The 22,765-nt window shown below is 37.2% G+C and overlaps 1 protein-coding gene across 7 annotated transcripts in view; it reads left to right on the top strand.

Annotated features, from left to right (window-relative positions):
- Nucleotides 1-22,765, top strand: part of PKN2 (protein kinase N2) — a 151,859-nt gene that overhangs the window by 48,654 nt on the left and 80,440 nt on the right. For all 7 annotated transcript variants that reach the window (XR_005195948.1, XM_017501957.2, XM_017501958.2 and 4 more), the window contains exon 2: nucleotides 15,737-16,037. Coding sequence is in view for 6 of the 7 variants with exons in the window: in XM_017501957.2 (XP_017357446.1) it covers nucleotides 15,737-16,037 (301 nt within the window). In the remaining variant the exon portion in view is untranslated. The remainder of the gene's footprint in view (nucleotides 1-15,736; nucleotides 16,038-22,765) is intronic.

Genomic DNA, 22,765 nt, shown 5'->3' with positions numbered 1-22,765 from the left:
TTTTTTAAATAAGAGATAGGTTCTCACTATATTGCCTAGCCCAGGCTGATCCTGAACTCCTGAGCTCAAGCATTCCTCCCATCTCTGCCTCCCATATGCTGGGATTATAGGCAGGAGCCACTGTGCCCAGCCTAAGGCCATATTTTTTTAAATCCACTGTACCAACCTGTGTTTTAAATTTTTGTGTTTAGACCATTGGTATTTAAAGTGATTATTGGTATGTAAGGACTTAAGTTTGCTATTTTATTGTTTGTTTTCTGTTCATTCCCTCTATTTCTCCTGTTTCCCTTTTCTTGCCCACCTATGGGCTACACAGGTTTGTTTTGTTTGTTTGTTTTAAGATGGAGTCTCTCATTCTGTCACCAGGCTGGAGTGTGATCTCTGCTTACTGCAACCTCCGCTTTCCTGGTTCAAGTGATTCTCCTGCCTCAGCCTCCTGAGTAGCTGGGACTACAGGCACGTGCTGCCACCACCACCACCACCCAGCTAATTTTTGTATTTTTAGTAGAGATGGGTTTCACCATGTTGGCCAGGATGGTCTCGATCTCTTGACCTCATGATCCACCTGCCTTGGCCTCCCAAAGTGCTAGGATTATAGGTGTGAACTGCTGTGCCTGGCCAATGTGTACTTTTTAGAATTCCATTTTGATTTATTATAGTGTTTCTCTATATCACTCTTTTTTTGTGTGTGGTTCCTTTGGATCTTATAATACGCATGTGTAATTTATTAGACTATTAGTATTGACGTTCTACCACTTCAAGTGAAGTGTAGAAATCTTCTATTTTGTTCAACACTTTTTTCTCCCAAGTGGAAAATACTAATCTGGACCACCTACTGTTGCCAGATGGGAAGTCCAGGTCCCTATACAATACCTCTTAACACAGCAAGGTAGGAGGCATCTGAGATACCTGGCTGGGGTAGGGTTGATATTGTCAAAAAGATTTCTGTCTTGTTGGGCTGCCCTGTTTTGCAGTTATTTGGCTAAAGAGAGCAGGTTTTTCTTGGGGCTTTTTTTCCCTCCTTTGATTTCCCTTGACTTCTGGCACAATCTAGAGAAGCCTGTTAAAGGAAAACCCAGAGAATTTATATCTTGTCTTCCTTAAGACTTGAAGTTCCTAACTGGTCTGTTTTTTTCCACCTCTCATAGTTGTATGATTCTCCGCTGTATTAAGTCCAGGGTGTTTTAGTGTTTAGTGGACTGGAGTAAAGAGATATGAGCCTATTTAATCTTGTTAAGAAACAGAAATTTGACTGTTCTAATTTTTGTTTTGGTTCTTCAAGCAGGCACACTTTTCTTTTTCTCCTTTTGGGTAACTCAATCATCTCTCAGGTCTCAGAATAAATATTACTTTCCTGGAGAAGGAAAATAATACTACTTTTCTTGATATTTTAACCTACATTACAAGCAGGCTTTTCATTCTTTCCTCTTCATTGCAGTTACCAAATTTTTAATTGTGGTTTGCATATTTAATGTCTGTCTTCTCACTAGACATACGCTCCTAAGTATAAGGGTTATTTTGTTTTTGTTTTGGTTTTTTAATGGACTTTATTCTTGAGAACAGGTTTATTAGATTTACAGAAAAATAGATAACCATATAACTACCGTACTTTAGTGATAAAGTTGTTTCCCATAGGGTCATGGGTTAACAATTCTGATACTGCTATACGTTTTACTGGAACTGAATGATTAAGTAGATGGATGGTGGGTGGCAGGAGCCAGGTTTCTCACTGTTGGACTGGGGATTTACAGATAAGCAAAGGGAGGAGGCTAGAATCTGTTTTCTGATGGATTCAGGTTGGAGACATCATTATGAACTCATATTTAGCTTAATATAGATCATGTCTTTTTTTCCCCCACAAGTCCATGTGTGTTGTCCAGTGATAATGTTATTAACATCCCCATCTTTTATATTAAATTGTTACAGTTGTTATTCAATAGGAGTTCCCAGAAAGTAATTGATAATAATTGTAATTGAAAAGACTGCTTGGAGCTATCATCATCTCTTGCCTCAATTAGTACATAGCCTCTCTATCATGTGTCTGTTGCAGCATAGCAAACTCATCTCAAGATTCTTTGGGTATACTAGGTGTTTCTTTTCCTGGTCTCAATTGGACTCACTTACGCAGCTGCATTCAGCTGGTGGCTGAGCTGGACTGGAATATCTACTATGGCTTTACTCACATGTCTGGTGCCTCAGCTGGAAAGGCTAGAACAGCTGGAAAGCTTTTGTTCTCGCACACGTGGCCTGTTTCCACATGGTTTCTCTCGTCTTCCATGGCCTCTCCCTCTAGCAGAATAGGTTTGTACTTGTTTTCATAGGAGTTGGTTTTTAAGAGCAAAAACAAGCTATGAGCTCTCTTGAAGCCTGCACTTGGAACTTCTGAACATCAGTAGAACGTCACTTCAGTCAGAATCCCCCAGAAGACTACTCCAGAGTCAATGTGGAAGGGTGTGAATGCGAGAGGCAGGAATCATTTGAGGACATTTTGTAGCAGTCTGCCATAGCTTCACAACATGTTTCCCTGCCTCCTTTGAATCTATTATTTCTTAACACAAGTCAGACTATGTCATTTCTTTGCTGAAACCCTGCCCCGAGTTTCCATTTCATTCAGAGTAAAAGCCAAAGTCTTTTTATATTATATTGGCCTACAGAGCCCTATATGGTCTTGCCTTAATCAAATAGGGATTTGTTTTCCATCTAAAACAAGAAGTGTAAGGGTAGCCAGTCTAGGGCTTGTGTAAGCAGTTCAGTAAGGCCATCAGGGAACTCATTCTCTCTGCTCTGCCATCCTTAGTGTGTTGGTTTTTGTCCTGTTTGTTCCTCATTGTTACAAGATGGCTGCCGTACCTTCAGGCCTTGGGCCTGCATTCTAGGCAAGAAGAAAAGGAGAATTCAAAGCTTTCCTCAAAATCCTAGGCTTAATTATCTTTGATGAAAATTGGTAATACAGTTACTTCTAGCTGCAGGAGAACCTGGCAAAGTAAGACTTTTAGCTGTACACATTGTTGCATCTAGCAAAATGGGAGGGCTTTCTTCTGTTTGTTTTTTGTGAGAATAATAGGAGGATGGTATCATGTAGGCATCCAGCGCTATCTGCTTCAGTACCAACTATGTACCAGAAACTGTACTGTTGCTATGAAAGCATATTTTTCAGTAGGCGTGGCTATTATGAGACTTAAAAATAACATGGTCAGGTAATTATAATAATTCCATTTTGCAGATGAGGAAATCGAAGCTTTGGCATGATTGCAGTATCAGAATTTATATATGGTCATTCTGACGCCAGATGCTTTATTATTTCTATAACACAACATACTTTTTTTTTTTAACATCAAAAATGGAGAATTTTATTTATATAAGGGGATTTTCTGAACATTTGAAGAATATATTCCTTTATGCACCATTTTTGTTTTAACTATACGTAACCCAAATATTTCCAAGCCAGTGAAGACCAGAGATATTAGTGTAATATACCACCTGAGTTTTTTTTTTTTTAATTGCATTTTAGGTTTTGGGGTACATGTGAAGAACATGCAAGATTGTTCCATAGGTACACACGTGGCAGTGTGATTTGCTGCCTTCCTCCCCTTCACCTATATCTGGCATTTCTCCCCATGCTATCTCTCCCCACCTCCCCCCCCCCCGTCCCTCCCCTATTTCCCCCCAACAGACCGCAGTGTGTAGTGCTCCCCTCCCTGTGTCCATGTGTTCTCATTGTTCAACACCCGCCTATGAGTGAGAACATGCGGTGTTTGATTTTCTGCTCTTGTATAACACAACATTCTAACTGAGTCTTCTGTTCAAAACAAACAAAAAACACAGTATGGCCTACATTTGTATGAAGGCTTTGCTGCTTTTTTAAATTATATTTAGTTTTCATGCCTGTCTTCTTTCATAACTTGAATACAAGAAAGAAAGAAGGATCAGGTCATTTTTATCTTTTTATTTCCATTTTCTAGAACTCAATGTATGTTTTGAATAAGTAGTTTTTTTGTGTGTGTTTTTTTTTTTACCCTGTATTACAGGAAAACCAAAAGGATAGACGAGCAAACAGGTATAGATAAATAGGATAGTATGCTTAAGTTGCATAGCCAGTGACACTGGGCTTGTGGTTTCTTGCTCTCTAGTTGAGAGTAATCACCTTTTGAGTCACAGAATGTTGGATTAGAGTGAAATTAGAGAGGAAGAAGAAATGTATTCTGCCAATATCCCTGACTTAAGGCAGGTAATATATATTAATTAATGCAAATCAATCAGGTCAAAGTATAGTTCAAATATAGATAAGTGGGTATTTCAAAGGGCCCTCTAAGAAGATGGTATGGAGTAAGTAAAAAAGCAATATACCAGGAGTCAGAACCCAGCCAGGTCTCTGACAGCTAGTTATTTAGCTGCTTTAAACATGCTTTTCCCAAGACTAAAATCAAGAAAGTTAGACTAAATGGTTTTTGAAATTCTTTCTAGCTAAAACAGTGTATGAATCATTGTATCCAGTGAGTTTTTATGGGTACTCTAACATTTCTTGGCATCTATTAGGTCAGACTGTTTTATATTTTTGAAATGTAGAGAGAGTTACAGCTTTTTCACTTCTTCTCTGGGAACTGGGCCACTGAGGAGTAAACATCCTTTCCCGTCTCTCCCTAAATGAAGTACTTAGTCACAAGTGACAGTCCTTTTTCATTTTGTTCTTTGAATCTGGTCTTGCTCTTATTTCAGTGTTTTTCTTAACTTTACTGTGAGTTTGTTGAAGTGTATTAAATTGAAAATGTCGAATTTATGTTTGGGTTTAAAAATAAGAATTTCATTATTTCATAAAAGTCATTGTAGTTATCAAATACATATTATCACATTTGTGTATTTGAAATATTTGACTGTCACATGAGGCAGTTTAATTAGAGTATACTGCATAGTCTATAGTTTGGTCCCTTGTAGTAGAATTGTGTTGAATGAAAGTGGCAAGATATACTTTAGTGTAAGATATGAAGATAAGCTTTTACATTTTCCAGAGTTGAAATAAAGTTGATACTATTTTTGGTTCTTTTTGTTGCTTTTAAATAATGTCTTTTCCCTTGTTAGACAAGGTAAAAAAAAAAAAAAAAAAGTGGAGAAAATTTCTTTTTATTGTCAAAAAAAATAGAGAAAACATGGAAAACTTTGAAAAATGAAATGGAAATCCCTCTTAATTTTTTTTACCCATAGATAATTATTGTTAATGTTTTAATCTTTCCCTCTACTTTTAAAGTTCTTATTTTTAACATAACTTGAAATAAAAGTATGTTTACATAGAAATATATCAGCTGCATATACTGCTGTTAACTAATAAAGGCATAAGTAGGGGAAACCTTTCTTTATTCCCTAGCTGACTTGAAGTTGTTTTCTTAAGACAGTGATATAGCATCCTGAACTTTCTCTTTTCTAAAGTTGTTTTAAAGCCCTGATATTTGTAAGCTTTATAAGGAAGTCTGTGCCCAGACAGTGCATTGCACACATTATTGATTAATTTAAAAATTATTGAATTGACCATTCTATATAACAAATTTCTAATTATTATCTTAGGTAGATTTCTAGAATTAGAATCCTAGGTCAAAAAGAATCGCTGTTTTTAAATTTCTTGTTATACATTCCCAGTGTTTTTAATGAAGTCTGGTAAGTGGATAAAGAAAATGTACATATACACAGTAGAATATTATTCAGTCATAAAAGATGAAATCTGGTCATTTCAGACAAATGGATGTACCTAGAGGACACTAAGCCAGGCACAGAAAGACAAATACCACATGATCTCATTCATAGGAGGAATCTAAAAGGTTGTTCACCTACAGAGGTAGAGAGTAGAATGGTAGTTATGAGAGGGTGGGAGGAGAGTGGGGAAGAAGGGATAGGGAAAGATGGGTTAATGGGAACAAAAGTTGGGAATATGTAACAAGAAACATAAAAGTAGTTACTCTCTTTGGTAAACATTTAGGCTGGTTCCATATCTTGGTTATTGTGAATAGTGCTGTAATAAACATAGGAATGCAGATATTTCTAAAACGTACTGATTTCATTTTCTTTGGAGATACACACACACACACACACACACACACACACACACACACAGGAATGCAGATATTTCTAAAACGNACACACACACAGGAATGCAGATATTTCTAAAACGTACTGATTTCATTTTCTTTGGAGATACACACACACACACACACACACACACACACACACACCCAGCAGTGGGATTACTGGATCATACGGTAGTTCTGTTTAAAATTGTTTGAGCAATCTCCATGCTGTTTTTCATGACTGTACATTCCTACCAGCAGTGTGTCAAGGTTCCCTTTTACCTATGCTCTCATCAACACCTGCTATCTTTTGATTTTTTGAGGGTACCTATTGTAACTACAGTGAGGTGATACCTCATTGTAGTTTTGATTTGTATTTTTTGATGATTAGAGATGTTGAACATTTTTTCATACACCCGTGGGCTGTTGGTATGTCCTTTTTTGGAGAAATGTCTATGCAGGCCTTTTGCCCATTTTTTTGATCAGGTTATTTGATTGTTATTGAGTGTTTGAGTTCTTTATATTTTGGATATTAACCCAAAATCAGATATGTAGTTTGTAAATGTATTCTCCTATAACTGACATCCTTGCTCTGTTGATTGTCTGCTTTGCTATGCAGACGACTTTTAGTTTGATGCAATTCCATTTGTCTATACACGTTAAGTATCCCATACCTGAAATACTTACATCCAGAAGGGTTTTGGGGATATTTTCAGGTTCTGGAATATTTGCATTATCCTGGTTGAGCATTCCAAATCCAAATATTGAAAATTCAAAATGTTCCAATAAGCAGTTACTTTGAGCATCATGTTGGCAGTCCAAAGGTTTCATGGTGGCTCATGGCTATAATCCCAACATGGGGGTTCAGGGCAGGAACACTTGAGGCCAGCAGTTGAAGACCAGCCTGGGCAACATAGCAAGACCCTGTCTATACAAAAAATAAAAATGAGCTAGGCATGGTGGAGGCTACCTGTCATCTTAGCTACTTGGGAGGCTAAGGTGAGAGGATCAGTTGAGCCCAGTGCTTCAAGGTTGCAGTGAGCAATGATTGTACCACTGCACTCCAGCCTGGGTGACAGAGTGAGACTCTATCTTAAAAATAAAAGAAAGAAAAGAGAGAGAGAGAAAGAGAGAAAGGGTTTTGGATTTTGGAACATTTTAGAGTTTTGGATTTAGACTGCTCAAACTGTTTTTGCTTTTGTCGCCCATGCTTTTCAGGTTTTGTCCAAAATATTCTTGCCTACACCAGTGACATAGAGCTTTCTCCTACATATCCCACATATTTTCTTCTTGTGCTTTTGTAGTTTTGGGTCTTACATTTAAGTCTTTAATCCATTTTGAGCTGAGTTTTGTATATGGTGAGAGATAAGAATCTAATTTCATTCTTCACATGTGGATATCCAGTTTTCCCAACACCACTTTTGTCCTTTCCCCTTTGATCACTTATTCTCCTTTCCTCATTGAATGTGACACCTTTGTCAAACATTAGTAAACTATAGATGGGGGATTTATTTCTGGACTGTCTTCTGTTCCATTGGTCCGTGTGTCTTTTTTACACCAGTAACATGCTGTTTTGATTACTACAGCTATGTAGAATGTTTTGAAGTCAAGTAGTATGATGCCTCCAGTTTTGTTCTTTTTGTTCTAGATTGCTTTGGCTGTTTGTGGTCTCTTGCTGTCTTTCTTTATGGTTAGGTGACTTTCTCTAGTAATGTGTTTTTAATGGTTTGCCTGTTATTTTTGGTGTATCTCTTACAGGTTTTTGCTTTGCAGTTACCATGAAGCTTACGAAAAATATCTTAAAATGGGTTATTTTAAACTGATAGCAACCCAACTTTGATTGTAAAGATAGAAAAATAAAAACCAAACTACATTTTAACTCCATTTTCTCCCACATTTGTAATTTTTTAATCCCATTTTATATCTTATATTGCTCATCTCTTGGCAAATTAAAATAGCTATTATTTTAATAGTTTTGTCTTTCAGCCTTCATACTAAAGATATAAGTGGTTTATGTACCACATTTATAGTATTATAGTATTCTGTTTCCAGTATACTTACTCTTACTAGTGAGTTTTATCCCATTAAGACTTTTTCTTGTTACACATTAGAGTCCCTTTCTTCATTTGAAGAACTGTTTTTTAGCATTTTTTGTTTGCTTGTTTGTTTGAGACAGGGTCTTACTCTGTGTTCCAGGCTAGAGGGCAGTGGTGATCATGGCTCACTGTAGGTCTCCTGGACTTGAATGACCCTCCCACCCCAGCCTCCCAAGTATCTGGGACTACAGGCACATATTACCACATCCACTCGTTTTTTAATTTTCATTTTTAGTAGAATCGAAATCTTGGTATTGAGCTCCTGAGCTCAAGCAGTCCTTCCACCTTGGCCACCCAAAGTACTGAGATTACAGGTGTAAACCACTGTGCCTGGCCTATTTTTTAACATTTCTTATAAGACATACCTGATGATGATAAATTCTCTTAGCTTTCATTTGTCTGGCAGTCTTTATCTCTACTTTATTTCTAAAGGAAAGCTGCACTGGGTGTAGTATTCTTGGTTGACAGCCCACCCTACCCCCAATCTTTTTTTTCCTTTAGCAATTTGAATATATCATCTCACTCATCCTGGCTTGTAAGGTTCCTGCTGAGAAGTCTATTGCTAGACAGATTGGAACGTCCTTATATGTCTTTGATCTTTGAGAATTTGATTATAGTATTTCTTGAGGTTAACTTATTTGGGTTGTATCTGATTGGTAACTTTTGACCTGATCTCTGTGTCTCTCTCTTTCTCTTTCTCTGTCTGTGTCTCTCTCTCTCTCTCTCTCTCTCTTTGTCTTTCTCTTAAGTCTCACCCTGTTGCACAGGCTGGAGTGCAATGGCATGATCTTGGCTCACTGCAACCCCCACTTCCTGGGTTCAAGCGATTCTCTTGGTTCAGCCTCCTGAGTAGCTGGGATTATAGGCGCGCGCCACCATGCCCAGCTAATTTTTTGTGTCTTTTAGTAGAGACGGGGTTTCACCATGTTGGCCAGGCTGGTCTTGAACTCCTGACCTTGTCACCCACCTCCTAAAGTACTGGGATTATAGGTGTAAGCCACTGCACCTGGCCATATTTGCTCTTTTCATGTTGTCCCATGGTTCCGTAAACTTTCTTCATTCCTTTTTACCTTTTTTTTTAATTTCTGCACCAGCTGTGTGTTTTCAAATAGCTTGTCTTCAAGCTCAGATTTTTCTGTTTGATAGAGTCTGCTGTTGATATTCTCTCTTGCATTCTTCATTTTGTTCATTGTATTTTCAGCTCCAGGATTTCTGTTTGGTTTTTATAAAACTTATTTTAACCTCTTTTAAGTTTCTCTGATAAATTCCTGAATTCTTCCAATGTATGTTATTGAAGTTCATTGAGTTTCCTTAAAACAGCTAATTTGAATTCTCTGAGACATCACACGTCTCCATCACTTTAGGATTGTTTCCTGGTGCCTTATTTTGTTTGTTTTATGAGATTATGGTTCATAAATACTCCTCTTTAAATTTTTCTTTGAAACAGAGTCTCACTCTGTTGCCCAGGCTGGAGTGCAGTGACACAATCTTGGCTCTCTGCATGCAACCTCCGCCTCCCAGGTTCAAGCGATTCTCTAACCTCTGCCTAATGAGTAGCTGAGATTACAGGCATGCACTACCACGTCTGACTAATTTTTATATTTTTAGTAGAGACAGGGTTTCATGATGTTGGACAGACTGGTCTCAAACTCCCGACCTCAAGTGATCCACCCATCTCAGCCTCCCACTCTTGGGACAACAGGCATTAACCACCGTGCCTGGCCCTTGAATATACTTGATGCCTTTGGACTGCCATAACATCTGAACATTGAAGGATTAGCTATTTTTTTCCCAATTCACATTCTGATGGTGATTTGCTCCTGTTTTCCCAGAAATTCTAAGTAGGCCATTTATTAGTTCTCTAAGCCCATGGTCACTATCACTGTTTCAACACTAGATGGCACTGTAAGCCCAGGTTTGCAGTGAATTCACAGTTAGGATGTGTTCTGGCCCAAGAGCCTGGAGAGTAGTTTGTCTGTTTGGGTGTGTGAGTTTCTACCTGGGGTCAGGACATGGCAGGCACTGTGGCACTCTGCTCAATGCTTCGGCCTCACCATGGAATACTTCAAAGCAACATTATATACCTTTTTCCTTCTCCTTTCAAGCATCAGTTTCTCCACACTATGCTGCCTGGGGTTAAGGGAAGGGGTGGAGCAGGCAGTATTGTGGCCAGCATGGTCACTCTAATGCTAGGTCACACCCGAAGACCATAGCTGCCAAGACAAGCTCAGCGCAGGAGTATGCTCAAGACCCATGCAACTATGGCCTGCCTGCTGCTGAGGTTTATTTGTGGTTCAAGGCCACTGCAAACAAATAGTGGTGATGCAGCCCAGAGTCCATTCCACTGAGGCTGTGTCTCTCTGCCTGACACTGAAGTGAGTTCAGAGGCACTGTCTTTGGGGGCCAGCTTGGGGTCAGTGGGCCATCACATTTTACCCATTGTTGAGTTTTACCATGGCAGGCTTGTCACTGATCAAAGATCAAAATCCTTCTTTTATGTCTCTCTTTTCCCACAGTAGATGGAGTCACTCTCCAAGCAAACTGTGCTGCCTGGGGTTGGAAGAAGGATGGTGGGGTTCCCAGTCCTGCCACCAAGACTACTATATCCCTGAGGCACCAACCAGGCCCATACCACTATAGCTTTCCTGCTCCTGAAGTTTACTTATGGACTGAGGCTAATGTAGATGAGAGGACACAAGTCTGTCACACCAAGGCCATAGGTTTTCACGTGTCCCAGGATAGGTCCAAAGGCTTTGTCTGCATACCTTGTTCTGTCTGTGGTTAAGGAACATGGGGTTCTGCCTGGTGTTGGGTTTTACCATGGCAGGCCCAGTGCTGAGCTATAAGTCAGAGTCCTGCCCTCACTTCCCTCTCCTTACCCCAAGTGGGCTGTCTCTCTCTCTGTGCTGTGCTTATAGTTGGGGGAGAGGTGATTCAGGCATTGCACCTCTGTCTTTCCTACCCTCTTTAATTAATCTTTTCTTAGTAATGCTAAAACCAGGTGTTGTGGTCTCTGATCTGGTTACTTGGCTTTTATGAAGTCATTTTCATGCATAGATCATGTTCAAATTGATGTTTCTGTGGAGAGTCAATCTCTGGAGAGTCTTACTCTGCCATCTTGACTCTGTCTCTTCCTCCAGATTCTATTTATCAGATAGAGGGAAGCATAAGTTCCTCAGCAGAGACAGGTTTTCCTGAATTCTAAAGGGAGACTATTAAATAACATAATGGACAAGTCATTAAAAAAACAAAAATCCAAAACTAATCTGCCAAGCATAAGCCCTGCCCTCAAATTGCTCAAAGTCTTTGAAGAGTGATCAGATAAAAAAAGAGGGTAAATTCAGAAGGCAGAGTTTGCAGTGAGTTAAGGCCATGCTATTGCACTCCAGCCTGGGCTGGAATGACAGTGAGAGACTGTATCTCAAAAATAAATAAATAAATAGGTAATTGTTTCAACAAGATACACAATATCAGAGCACACAGGAGAGGCATTTAACTAAATTCTGAATAAAGGCATTGGACAGGAAATTATTTCCCTTGATCTTTGTAACAAAAGTTAACAGGCCAAGAAGAGACTGGAAGTAGATAATTAAGGAAGGAGAGAGATTGCATACCAAAGGTGCAGCATGGTTAGTGGCTGAACCAAGAATGATGATTTCTTGAAGTATAGTTTTATAATTTGATATGATTAGAGTTTAAGGAACAAATTGGAAAGAAATGGGAGTTGAAGTAGGCAAAGCCCTTCAAAGGATTCATATCTAATATACAAGCCATTTTCAGGTGACAGCTCAATATTCTTTAAAGCTTAGTACCATGATTTCTAAACAAGACTCTGTGGTGCCTCGGCAAACTAGCAGGGTACTGAAGTATATTTTACATTTTGGAGGGAAAAACACGTGACATCTTTATTTGTTAGATACCTTGTGAACTAACTGGAGTATTAGATTATTATAATTTTTAAGATGGAGTTTCGCTCTTGTTACCCAGGCTGGAGTGCAGTGGCGCGATCTCGGCTCACCGCAACCTCCGCCTCCTGGGTTCACGCAATTCTCCTGCCTCAGCCTCCTGAGTAGCTGGGATTACAGGCACGCGCCACCATGCCCAGCTAATTTTTTGTATTTTTAGTAGAGACGGGGTTTCACCACATTGACCAGGATGGTCTCGATCTCTTGACCTCGCGATCCACCCGCCTCGGCCTCCCAAAGTGCTGGGATTACAGGCGTGAGCCACTGTGCCTGGCCATTGGAGTATTAGATTATTGACATTCCCTCTGCAGAATAGAACAGGAAATGAGCATGAGAACTTCTATTCTGATTTCAGCATTTGAGAAATTGTGGCGTACCTGAGAGACACATTCCATTTAGTTGGTAATGGTGGTTATTTAAAAATGACATTAAAATATTCTTTTTTTTCTTTTTTTTTTTTTTTTTTTTCTTTTTTGAGACAGAGTCTCGCCCTTGTTGCCCAGGCTGGAGTGCAGTGGTGCCTTGTCAGCTCACCCACAACCTCTGCCTCCTGGGTTCAAGCTATTCTCTTGCCTCAGCTTCCCGAGTAGCTGGGATTACAGGCATGTGCCACCACACCCAGCTAATTTTGTATTTTTAGTAGAGACAGGGTTTCTCCATGTTGGTTAGGCTGGTCTCGAACTCCTGACCTCGGGTGATTTGTCCGCATTGGCCTCTCAGAGTGCTGGGATTACAGGCGTGAGCCACCGTGCCCGGCCTAATTTATATGTATACTTATTTTGAATGACTACTAAGTTGTTAAAACACAAATATTTGTCAAGCTATTTGGACCTTACTGCTTAATAAATGAAACCGTTAGGTATTTCTTTTAGCCTGTGAGGAATAAGGAATAATTTCCTGAGATATTAAGAGTACCATGAACAAAGAAATTTTGGAGACCCCTGGCTTTGTACATAATATTAAAGAACAAATTTGTAAAATCAGTTCATAAATTATTTTCTTATAAATGTGTAAGGATTAAAACAGTAATGTTTGGAGGAGTGGAACTAGCTTAAACTATTTTTTATCTAATCATTTTTTTGTCTCAGTCTACTTCACCTGAAACTAGGTAATAGGAATTTGGGATTTTGTTCTTTGACAATAGATATGAGCTGGTGTTTTTGACAACTAGCCAAGGGTAGACACATAAACTTTGGAAACCAAGTGGATGGTAGGACTTAACATTCCATTATAAATACTGAAAAATTTAGAAAATATTTTGCCCCAGGTTGAAGATCATAGTTTATATCTATAGTGACAGATCAGAAATATAAAACTAAAGGGTGTAGATTACCTACTTTAGGAATTCTTAAGATCCATGGAACCTGGAAATTATACACAACAACATGAAATTGTCTTTGTGCTGTATTTTTGTTGGAGTTTCAAAGGAATTCTTAGCTGTGTACTGTGGTTCATGCCAGTAATCCCAGCACTTTGGGAGGTCAAAGTGGGAGGATCACTTAGGCCAGGAGTTTCAGATCAGCCTGGGCAACATGGCAAAATCCCATCTCTACCAAAAAAGAAAACAAAAAAGAGAGAGAGAGCGGGGGAAACATTTATAGAAATCACTACTTCATGTTTTACATAATATACCTGCAGGCACAGGGTAAATTAAGGTGAGCTAAGGGGCGACTAGATCCCACGTCACCCATTAGCTCACCCTTTTCACTATTTTGCATAATACATACTTTTTAGTAATTAAGAATTAAGGTAAAAAGTATTTGTACCGGCCGAGCGCGGTGGCTCAAGCCTGTAATCCCAGCCCTTTGGGAGGCCGAGGCGGGTGGATCACGAGGTCAAGAGATTAAGACCATCCTGGTCAACATGGTGAAACCCCATCTCTACTAAAAATACAAAAAATTAGCTGGGCATGGTGGTGCGTGCCTGTAATCCCAGCTACTCAGGAGACTGAGGCAGGAGAATTGCGTGAACCCAGGAGGCGGAGGTTGCGGTGAGCCGAGATCGCACCACTGCACTCCAGCCTGGGTAACATGAGTGAAACTCTGTCTCAAAAAAAAAAAAAAAAAAAAAAAGTATTTGTACCAACTCGTTTATGTGAGTGTGAGGAATTCTCAAAATATTAGAGAAAATCTTTGAATTAATTAGGTCTGTGATTCAAAGGTGCAAAACAGCTGCACAGTGAAATATGTCTTTTTCTTTTCCATGCCCTTTAAACTCAAGTCTACTTCCCAGAGGTAACCATTACCTGTGGTTTTTTGTGTTTCAGAATTTAAACATTGTAAATCCAATAGTATTTATAGTAATGTACTTTGAAATAGCAAATGATAAATAAATAGGTGTAACATAACTTTGGCTGTTGTAAATGTAGATTAGATGTGCTTAACTGATTGGATTTTCATTTTGAGATGACTGTATTGTGTATTGTCTTAGCTTTCATTAATAGGACACAATTTAGAGGTGTTTTTAAATAATGATGCTTTAGTAGTGAGTTAGCCACATTACCAGATGGAGTACTTAGCCTTGAAATATACAGTTGGCTATCCATATGAGTGGATTGTGTATCTTCAGATTCAGTCAACTACAGATTGAAAATATTAGGGAAAAAACAAAAAATAACACAAATAATTCAGCATGGCAACTTTTACATGCCACGTGTATTGGGTATTATACATAGAGATTATTTAAAGTATGGGGTGTGTATTTAGGATATATGCAAATAGTAGACCATTTTATATAAGCAACTTGGGCATCTGTAGATTGTGATATATGTGGGATCCTGGAACCAGTCTTCCACGCATATCAAAGGACAACTGTATAAATGGAGTTCTGAATATAGTTTTCCCAAACCCTGGTACATTTAATTCATTAACTAAAAAGTGGTAATAAGGGTATCTATTTTGCCAATATTCATTTATTTTTAAGAAGTTTCTTTCTGTGACATGGGTCCATGGGTGAGGGAAAAAAGAGTTTCTTACAGAAGATAAAATTACTCACCTATAGAATTTTTTTATTTCTATAAATTTAAGGGATACAAGTACAGTTTTGTTACATGAATATATTGTGTAATGATGAAATCTGGACTTTCAGTGTTTACCTATAGAATTTAATAATACTTTTCATTTATTAAGTGATAACGGTGAGCCAGTACTTGTATTTAGAACTTCATTTACAATATTTGTGAATTATCACAATATTTCTCAAAGGTGGCTACTATTATTTAGATTTTTGTGGACTGTTAAAACTGAATATTTGAAAAGTTAAATAACTTGCCCAAGGTTCACAGTGTAGGGGTTGGGATCTAACCTGGGTTCCTAAGATATCAAAATCCACTATATTTACACACAGCCTTTGTGTGTAGATGTGTCGTGTTCACTTTATTTTAAGGTAAATGTATTTGTCAAGTAATGCTGCTTAGTGAGTGGCGAGAGTTCTTGAATTTGTATGGTTATAATAAAAGTCAATAAATAGTTATTGACTTAACTGTTCTCTTGCTTATTAAGGAGATAATTAAATATAGTTAAATCTAATGTAATCAAGAAAGACTCTCTTAGGCTGAAAACACTGCATATTTACTGAGAAGCCAACTCTCCTAAACTCCCACATTTGTTCATTTTTTCTGTAGGGGGATTCCCGAAGTCTTCCATTTTCTGAGAATGTGAGTGCTGTTCAGAAATTAGACTTTTCAGATACAGTGGTGCAACAGAAATTGGATGATATCAAGGATCGAATTAAGAGAGAAATAAGAAAAGAACTGAAAATCAAAGAAGGAGCTGAAAATCTGAGGAAAGTCACAACAGATAAAAAAAGTTTGGCTTATGTAGACACCATTTTGAAAAAATCAAATAAAAAATTAGAAGAACTACATCACAAGCTACAGGAATTAAATGCACATATTGTTGTGTCAGATCCGGAAGACGTTACAGGTATAGTAGAGCTTTATTTGATGTTTATGTGGTATATTAATTTAAAAATGTATTTTTTAGAAAATAGTAAGTTTTGGGACATGTATAGTTATTAATTTTCTGAAAGTACAGAGACTTTTCTTTTTTAATTAAGGTCTTATATTCTCTTCAGAAGGGCAGAAGTTGATAGGTATGAAAATTGGAATATTTACTTAGAATTTAATCACCCTAATATATTCTCTCTTACTCTCAGTAAGACATTAGAGTGATTCTCTTGTATTAATGTTTTGTATTGAGTCAATCACATGCTCTTACCTAATTCATCCTGTAATCAACAGCACAAGTTTGCCAGCTGACTTTTTAAAATTTAAAAATGTGTTCTTTGAACAAGAGATAGTTTTATTCTTTGCAAATGTATTCAATCAAACCTATGACCTTTTTTTGTGTGCTCTAAGCAACTGAATTAACAAACTACCAGGCATATTGTTGAAAAAAGAGAAAAATAATAGAAAAAAAAGCACATTACTTTTATATTAAGTTTAGAAAATAAGAGGAAAATATAACCCATGATTTCAACGTAAAAGCATACTTTTTAAACAATAGAATTAATAAATATTTATGTTGGAATTTTTTTAATGGTACAGAAAGTAAAAATTGAAGAACCACCTCTTTCTTTTCTTGGACTGTCTCCTTAAAAGTAACATTACTTTTTGTTGTATATCCTTCCAGATAAAAAATTCTATATTTGTGCCAATATTCACCCATCAGTATGTATAGTCTTTCTATAACTTTTTATACAAAAACGCATATAAGATACATTTGGTCTTACCCTTGCAATAATGTCTTGAGCCAAGGTCTCAAGACATTATCAATCTCTGTAACCATCGATTTTTTTCATTTGCAAACAAAAGGAACGTGAGAGTGTGTAGAGTAATACACCTATAGCATGGTAGAAAATTTAGAAGAACCTGTGTCATTAGCTCATAAATAATAGATATAGGTCATTTAAATTTTGATTAAGAAAATTTATAAATTTGGCTAAGAACCTTGAAGTTTTACCATCTCAAAAGTTGCAGAAAACACTTCTGATATTTAGAGTTCTTGTTAAAACTTGTGTACATCCCTTTCAACATCTGGGAGTTAGGGCTTTTATTTGGAGGCTGTCTGTGTAGAGAAATAATAGGAAGAATAAATGAAAGAAAGAATAGGAAACCCACTTTCTAATTTTAGACTGAAATAATCCCAAAGATACAAATTAATTTTCTAACAATCTAGTTAAAAAGAACCCTTCAGCTCTTCATCAGTATTCTTACACATTCAATAATTACATTATAAATGGAAATAATGTATGACAAAAATGCTGTTTTTGTGATATCATATAACCTTAGAAATAGCCTGTTCCATGGGAACTCTGCCAAACTCTACATTTTTTTTTTTTTTTACATCTTTAGGAGTGGTCTAAAATAAGAAACAGCATTGGAGCTTTAAACTCTGTTTATGTAGAGAAATTTCCCTCCTCACAGAACTCTGATAACTACTTTGTGATTCACTGGGATATAGAAGAGTTTTATCAACACAAGGAGCCCATTTGGTTTCCCAATTCCCCTTATAAAAGTTAACTTTATTGTGGCCTGGTACAGTGGCTCACGCCTGTAATTCTAACACTTTGGGAGGCTGAGTGAGGCAAGTGGATCACTTGAGGCCAGCAGTTCAAGACTAGCCTGGCCAACATGGTGAAACCCTGTCTCTACCAAAAATACAAAAATTAGTTGGGCATGGTGGTATGTGCCTGTTGTCCCAGCTACTTGGGAGGCTGAAGCATGAAAATCACCTGAGCCCAGGAAGCAGAAGTTGTGTTGAGCCAAGATTGCTTCACTGCACTCCAGCTTGGGCAACAAAGAGAGATTCTGTCTTTAAAAAAAAAAAAAAAAGTTTATTGAAGCATAAATTACATATGACAAAATGCACATATTTTAAGTACATTATTTGATGATTTTTAACAAATGTGTGTGCGCACCCAGCTAACCATCTCTACAATTGATCCAGAACATTTTCATTACTTCAGTGGTTCTCTTATATTCCTTCCCAGCTAACCCATGATCACCAACCCTTGCCATAGGAACTCACTGGTCTACCTTCTATCACTTTAGATTGAGCTTATCTTTCCTAGTGTTTTATATAAAGAAATTACCTCCTTTAAGTCCTATCAAATTCCTCATCACCCTTAAAAACCAATTTTTAGGTGTTACCATGAAACCTTCCATGACATTCTCTGCTTTATCTTCTCTGTGCTTCTTTGTCCATTCATTGTTGCATTGTATTTCTGTACATGTTTATATCACTTACTAAACTGTCCTCCTTGAGGGAAGGGACATGTTTTCATTCATCTGTTTTCAAGGCTTATTACAGAAACTGAAACATAGTAGATGTTTACTTATGCATTTTATATCTCAAAATAGAAAAACATCCAGCAAATCCACATCTTAGATTATTCCTTACAATTAGTATCAAAACCTAATTATTATGACACTTGAAACATTAAATAACTTAGAAAATGAAGACTTAAATAAAAGTTTTATGATAAAACCAGAAACATTTTATACTGACCATTTTTAATACTGACATTTCAAATAATTGGAGGGCAGATATTATATGAAATATAACTTTCTACTGTAACTTCTTAATACTTCAGTTTGTTTAGTATAAACTTGGTAAGGGCCGGGCGCGGTGGCTCAAGCCTGTAATCCCAGCACTTTGGGAGGCCGAGGCGGGTGGATCACGAGGTCAAGAGATCGAGACCATCCTGGTCAACACGGTGAAACCCCGTCTCTACTAAAACTACAAAAAATTAGCTGGGCATGGTGGCGCGTGCCTGTAGTCCCAGCTACTCAGGAGGCTGAGGCAGGAGAATTGCCTGAACCCAGGAGGCGGAGGTTGCGGTGAGCCGAGATCGTGCCATTGCACTCCAGCCTGGGTAACAAGAGCGAAACTCTGTCCCCCCAAAAAAAAAAAAAAAAAAAACTTGGTAAGTTGGTCACATGTTTGTTTTATTTTTAAAAATATTCTCTTTGCAAATGGCATATTCACACAACTTGGTAATGTTATTTTCTCTTTTTCCCATTTTACTAACTTGACAATGTAAAAAGCAACAACTACAACATAGAGAATTAAAATTAATATCATTAATTTTAGGTCAGTTTGCCATAAAATTTTAGATGTTTTACCTCGCACATTAAGGTAAACACAGGAATTTATTTTAGGTTAGATCTGGCAAGAAGATTCAAGGACACTGTGCTTTGCTTTCAGTTCTAGAAGGTATGAGTGGATTTATAACAGAGGTGTTTAATTCCTGTTGTTTTGTGGGTATATAAGCTTAGTAAGCAGAACAAATGACTAAAAGAGGGACACAATTTAAGTTTGCACTGTTTAAATGATTACTGTCTAAGTAGTTAGGGGACTTGTTCTTAATTCACCTCTGTAATAATGATCTCTTTGAATTTTCAGTTTCTTGTTTGTAAAATAAGGGTTTTTATTTGCTGAACTCTTAAACTGTGAAACTCTGAAATTCTCCTTATTGTAATGCCACGGTCTGATTGTTTGAGAATGTTATTTATAAAATAAATGTGTTCACTTATTCTTAAGAGTAGTAGGAAATGAATTTTTTATTTTCTTATCATGCCGTGATACTCTCAGCTTCTTGTACATCTTCTGTATACTTTAAAGATGATCATAGGATTTTTGCTCATAAGACTATCCCCATAGGAGCAGAAAAAGCATTTGAGAAAATTCAACATGGTTTTGTGCTAAAAATTCTATGAACAAATTAGGTATAGAAGAAATATTTCTCAACACAAGAAGGTCTATATATGACAAGCACAAAACTAACACTGTACTTAATGGTAAAAAGCTGAAAGCTTTTTTTCCAAGATCACGAACAAGATCAGGATGTCCACTCTCACCACTCCTGTTCAGCATAGTACTCTAAGCTCTAGCTAGAGCACTTAGGCAAGAAAAAGAAATAAAAGATACACAAATAGGAAAGGAAGAAGTAAAATTATCTGTTTGCCAACAACACAATCTTATATATATAAAATCCTGAAGATTTCCACCATAAAGCTGTTAGAACTAATAAAGGAATTCAGTCAAGTTGCTGGATACAAACTCAACATACAAAAGTCAATATCATTTCTATATACTGACTATATAATATCTGAACAAAAGAAAATAATCTCTTTAATAGTATAAAACATACTTAGTAAATTTAACCAAGAGGTGAAAGATCTCTGTGTAGAAAACTATAAAACATTGATGAAAGAAATTGAGGATGGTACAAATAAATGGAAAAATCCCTTGTGTTCATGAATTGGGAGAATTAATATTGTTAAAATGTCCATACTTCCCAATGTAATCTACAGATTCAATGTAATTCTTCACAGAAATACAAAAAATTCTAAAATTTATATGGAATCTTGAAAGACCCTGTTGCCACCTTGAGCAAAAAGAACAAAACTAGAAGCATCACACTACCAGATTACATAATATTGCAAAGCTATAGTAATCGAAACAGCATGATAATGACATGCAAATAGACTCATTAACCAATGGATAGAATGGTGAGCCGAGAAATAAACCCACAAAATTCAAGTCATTTGATTTTTTTTTTTTTTTTTTTTTTAATAAAGCGGCCAAGAACACATGATGGGGAATGGACAGTCTTCAATAAATGGTATTGGGAAAACTGGTTGTCTACATGCAGAAGAATAAAGATGGACCTTTATCTTACCCTTATATGTAATACCTTTATACCTTATACCTTTATCTTTACCTTATGCATTTATAAGACTTAAATGTCAGTCCTGAAACTGTAAAACTGCTAGAAGAAAATATAGAGGGAAAGCTATATGATATTGGTCTAGGCAGTGATTTCTTGGATAAAAGCAGAGGCAACCAAAGCAAAAATAGGTAAATGGATTTGTATCAAACTAGAAACTTCTGCACAGCAAAGGAAACAATTAAGAGTGAAGAGACAACCCAAAGAATGGGAGAAAATATTTGTAAGTCATGTATTGGATAAGGGGTCAATAAGGACCTCAAACTACTGAATTCAAGGAAAAGAAATAATCTTTTTTTCCCCATTGTTTATTTTTCTTTTTTTAAATTATACTTAATTGCAGATCGTGCAGGATTGTTACATAGGTATACACGTGCCATGGCGGTTTGCTGCATCCATTCCCCCATAACCTACATTAGATATTTCTCCTAATGTTATCCCTCCCCATTCCCCTCACCCCCTGCTATCCCTCCCCTAGTTCTCCTACCCCCCAACAGGCCCCAGTGTGTGTGATGTTCCCTTATCTGTGACCGTGTGTTCTCATTGTTCAACACCCACTTACAAGTGAGAATATGTGGTTAGTTTTTCTGTTCTGTGTCAGTTTGCTGAGAATGATGGTTTCTAGCTTCATCCATGTCTCTGCAAAGCACATGAACTCATATGTTTTTATGGCTGCATAGTATTCCATGGTGTATATGTGCCACATTTTCTTTATCCAGTCTAGCATTGATGGGCATTTGGGTTGCTTCTAAGTCTTCACTATCATAAATAGTACTTCAGTGAACACACTTGTGCATGTGTCTTTATAATAGAACAATTTATAATCCTTTGGGTATATATCCAGTAATGGAATTGCTGGGTCAAATGGTATTTCCATTTCTAGATCCTTGAGGAATCACCACACTGTCTTCCACAATGGTTGAACTAATTTATACTTCCACCAGCAGTGTAAAAGTGTTCCTATTTCTCCACATCCTCTCCAGCATCTGTTGTCTCCAGATTTTTTAATGATCACCATTCTAACTGGCATGAGATAGTATCTCAGTGTGGTTTTGATTTGTATTTCTCTAATGACCAGTGATGAGCATTTTTTCATATGCTTGTTGGCCACGTAAATGTCTTTTTAAAAGTGTCTGTTCATATCCTTTGCCCACTTTTTGATGGGGGCTTGTTTTTTTCTTGTAAATTTGTTGTAGTTCTTTGTGGATTCTGGATATTAGCCCTTTGTCAGATGGGTAGCTTGCAAAAATTTTTTCCCATTCTGTTGGTTGCCAGTTAACTCTAATGATTGTTTCTTTTGCTGTGCAGAAGCTCTTAAGTTTAATTAGATCCCATTTGTCTATTTTGGCTTTTGTTGCCGTTGCTTTTGATGTTTTAGTCATGAAGTCCTTACCTATGCCTATGTCCTGAATGGTATTGCCTAGGTTTTCTTCTAGGGTTTTTATGGTGTTAGGTTTTATGTTTAAATCTTTAATCCATCTTGAGTTAATTTTTGTGCGAGGTGTATGGAAGGGGTCCAATTTCAGCTTTCTGCATATGGCTAGCCATTTTTCCCAACACCATTTATTGAACAAGGAATCCTTTCCCCATTGCTTGTTTTTGTCAGGTTTGTTGAAAAGAAATAATCTTATTTAAAAATGGACAAAGGACCTGAGTAGACATTTATCAAAAGAAGGCATACAAGTGGCCAACAGATAATATGAAAAAATGATCAGCATCTCTAACCATCAGAGAAATGCAAATTAAAACCACCGTGAGATACTACCTCATGTCTATTAGATTGGCTGTTATCAAAAAAAATGGAAGATAAGTGTTGTCAAGAAGAGGGAACCCTTGTACACTGTTGGTGGTATTGTAAAATTAGTATGGCCACTTTGAAAAACAGTGGGGAGGTTCCTGAGGTTCCTATTCTAAAAAT

This window comes from Cebus imitator, unplaced genomic scaffold, assembly GCF_001604975.1.
Source record: "Cebus imitator isolate Cc_AM_T3 unplaced genomic scaffold, Cebus_imitator-1.0 Scaffold286, whole genome shotgun sequence".
NCBI classification, from domain to species: Eukaryota; Metazoa; Chordata; class Mammalia; order Primates; family Cebidae; genus Cebus; species Cebus imitator.
Note: the sequence above shows the minus strand (reverse complement) of the source record. Positions and strands in the feature narration are given on the sequence as shown.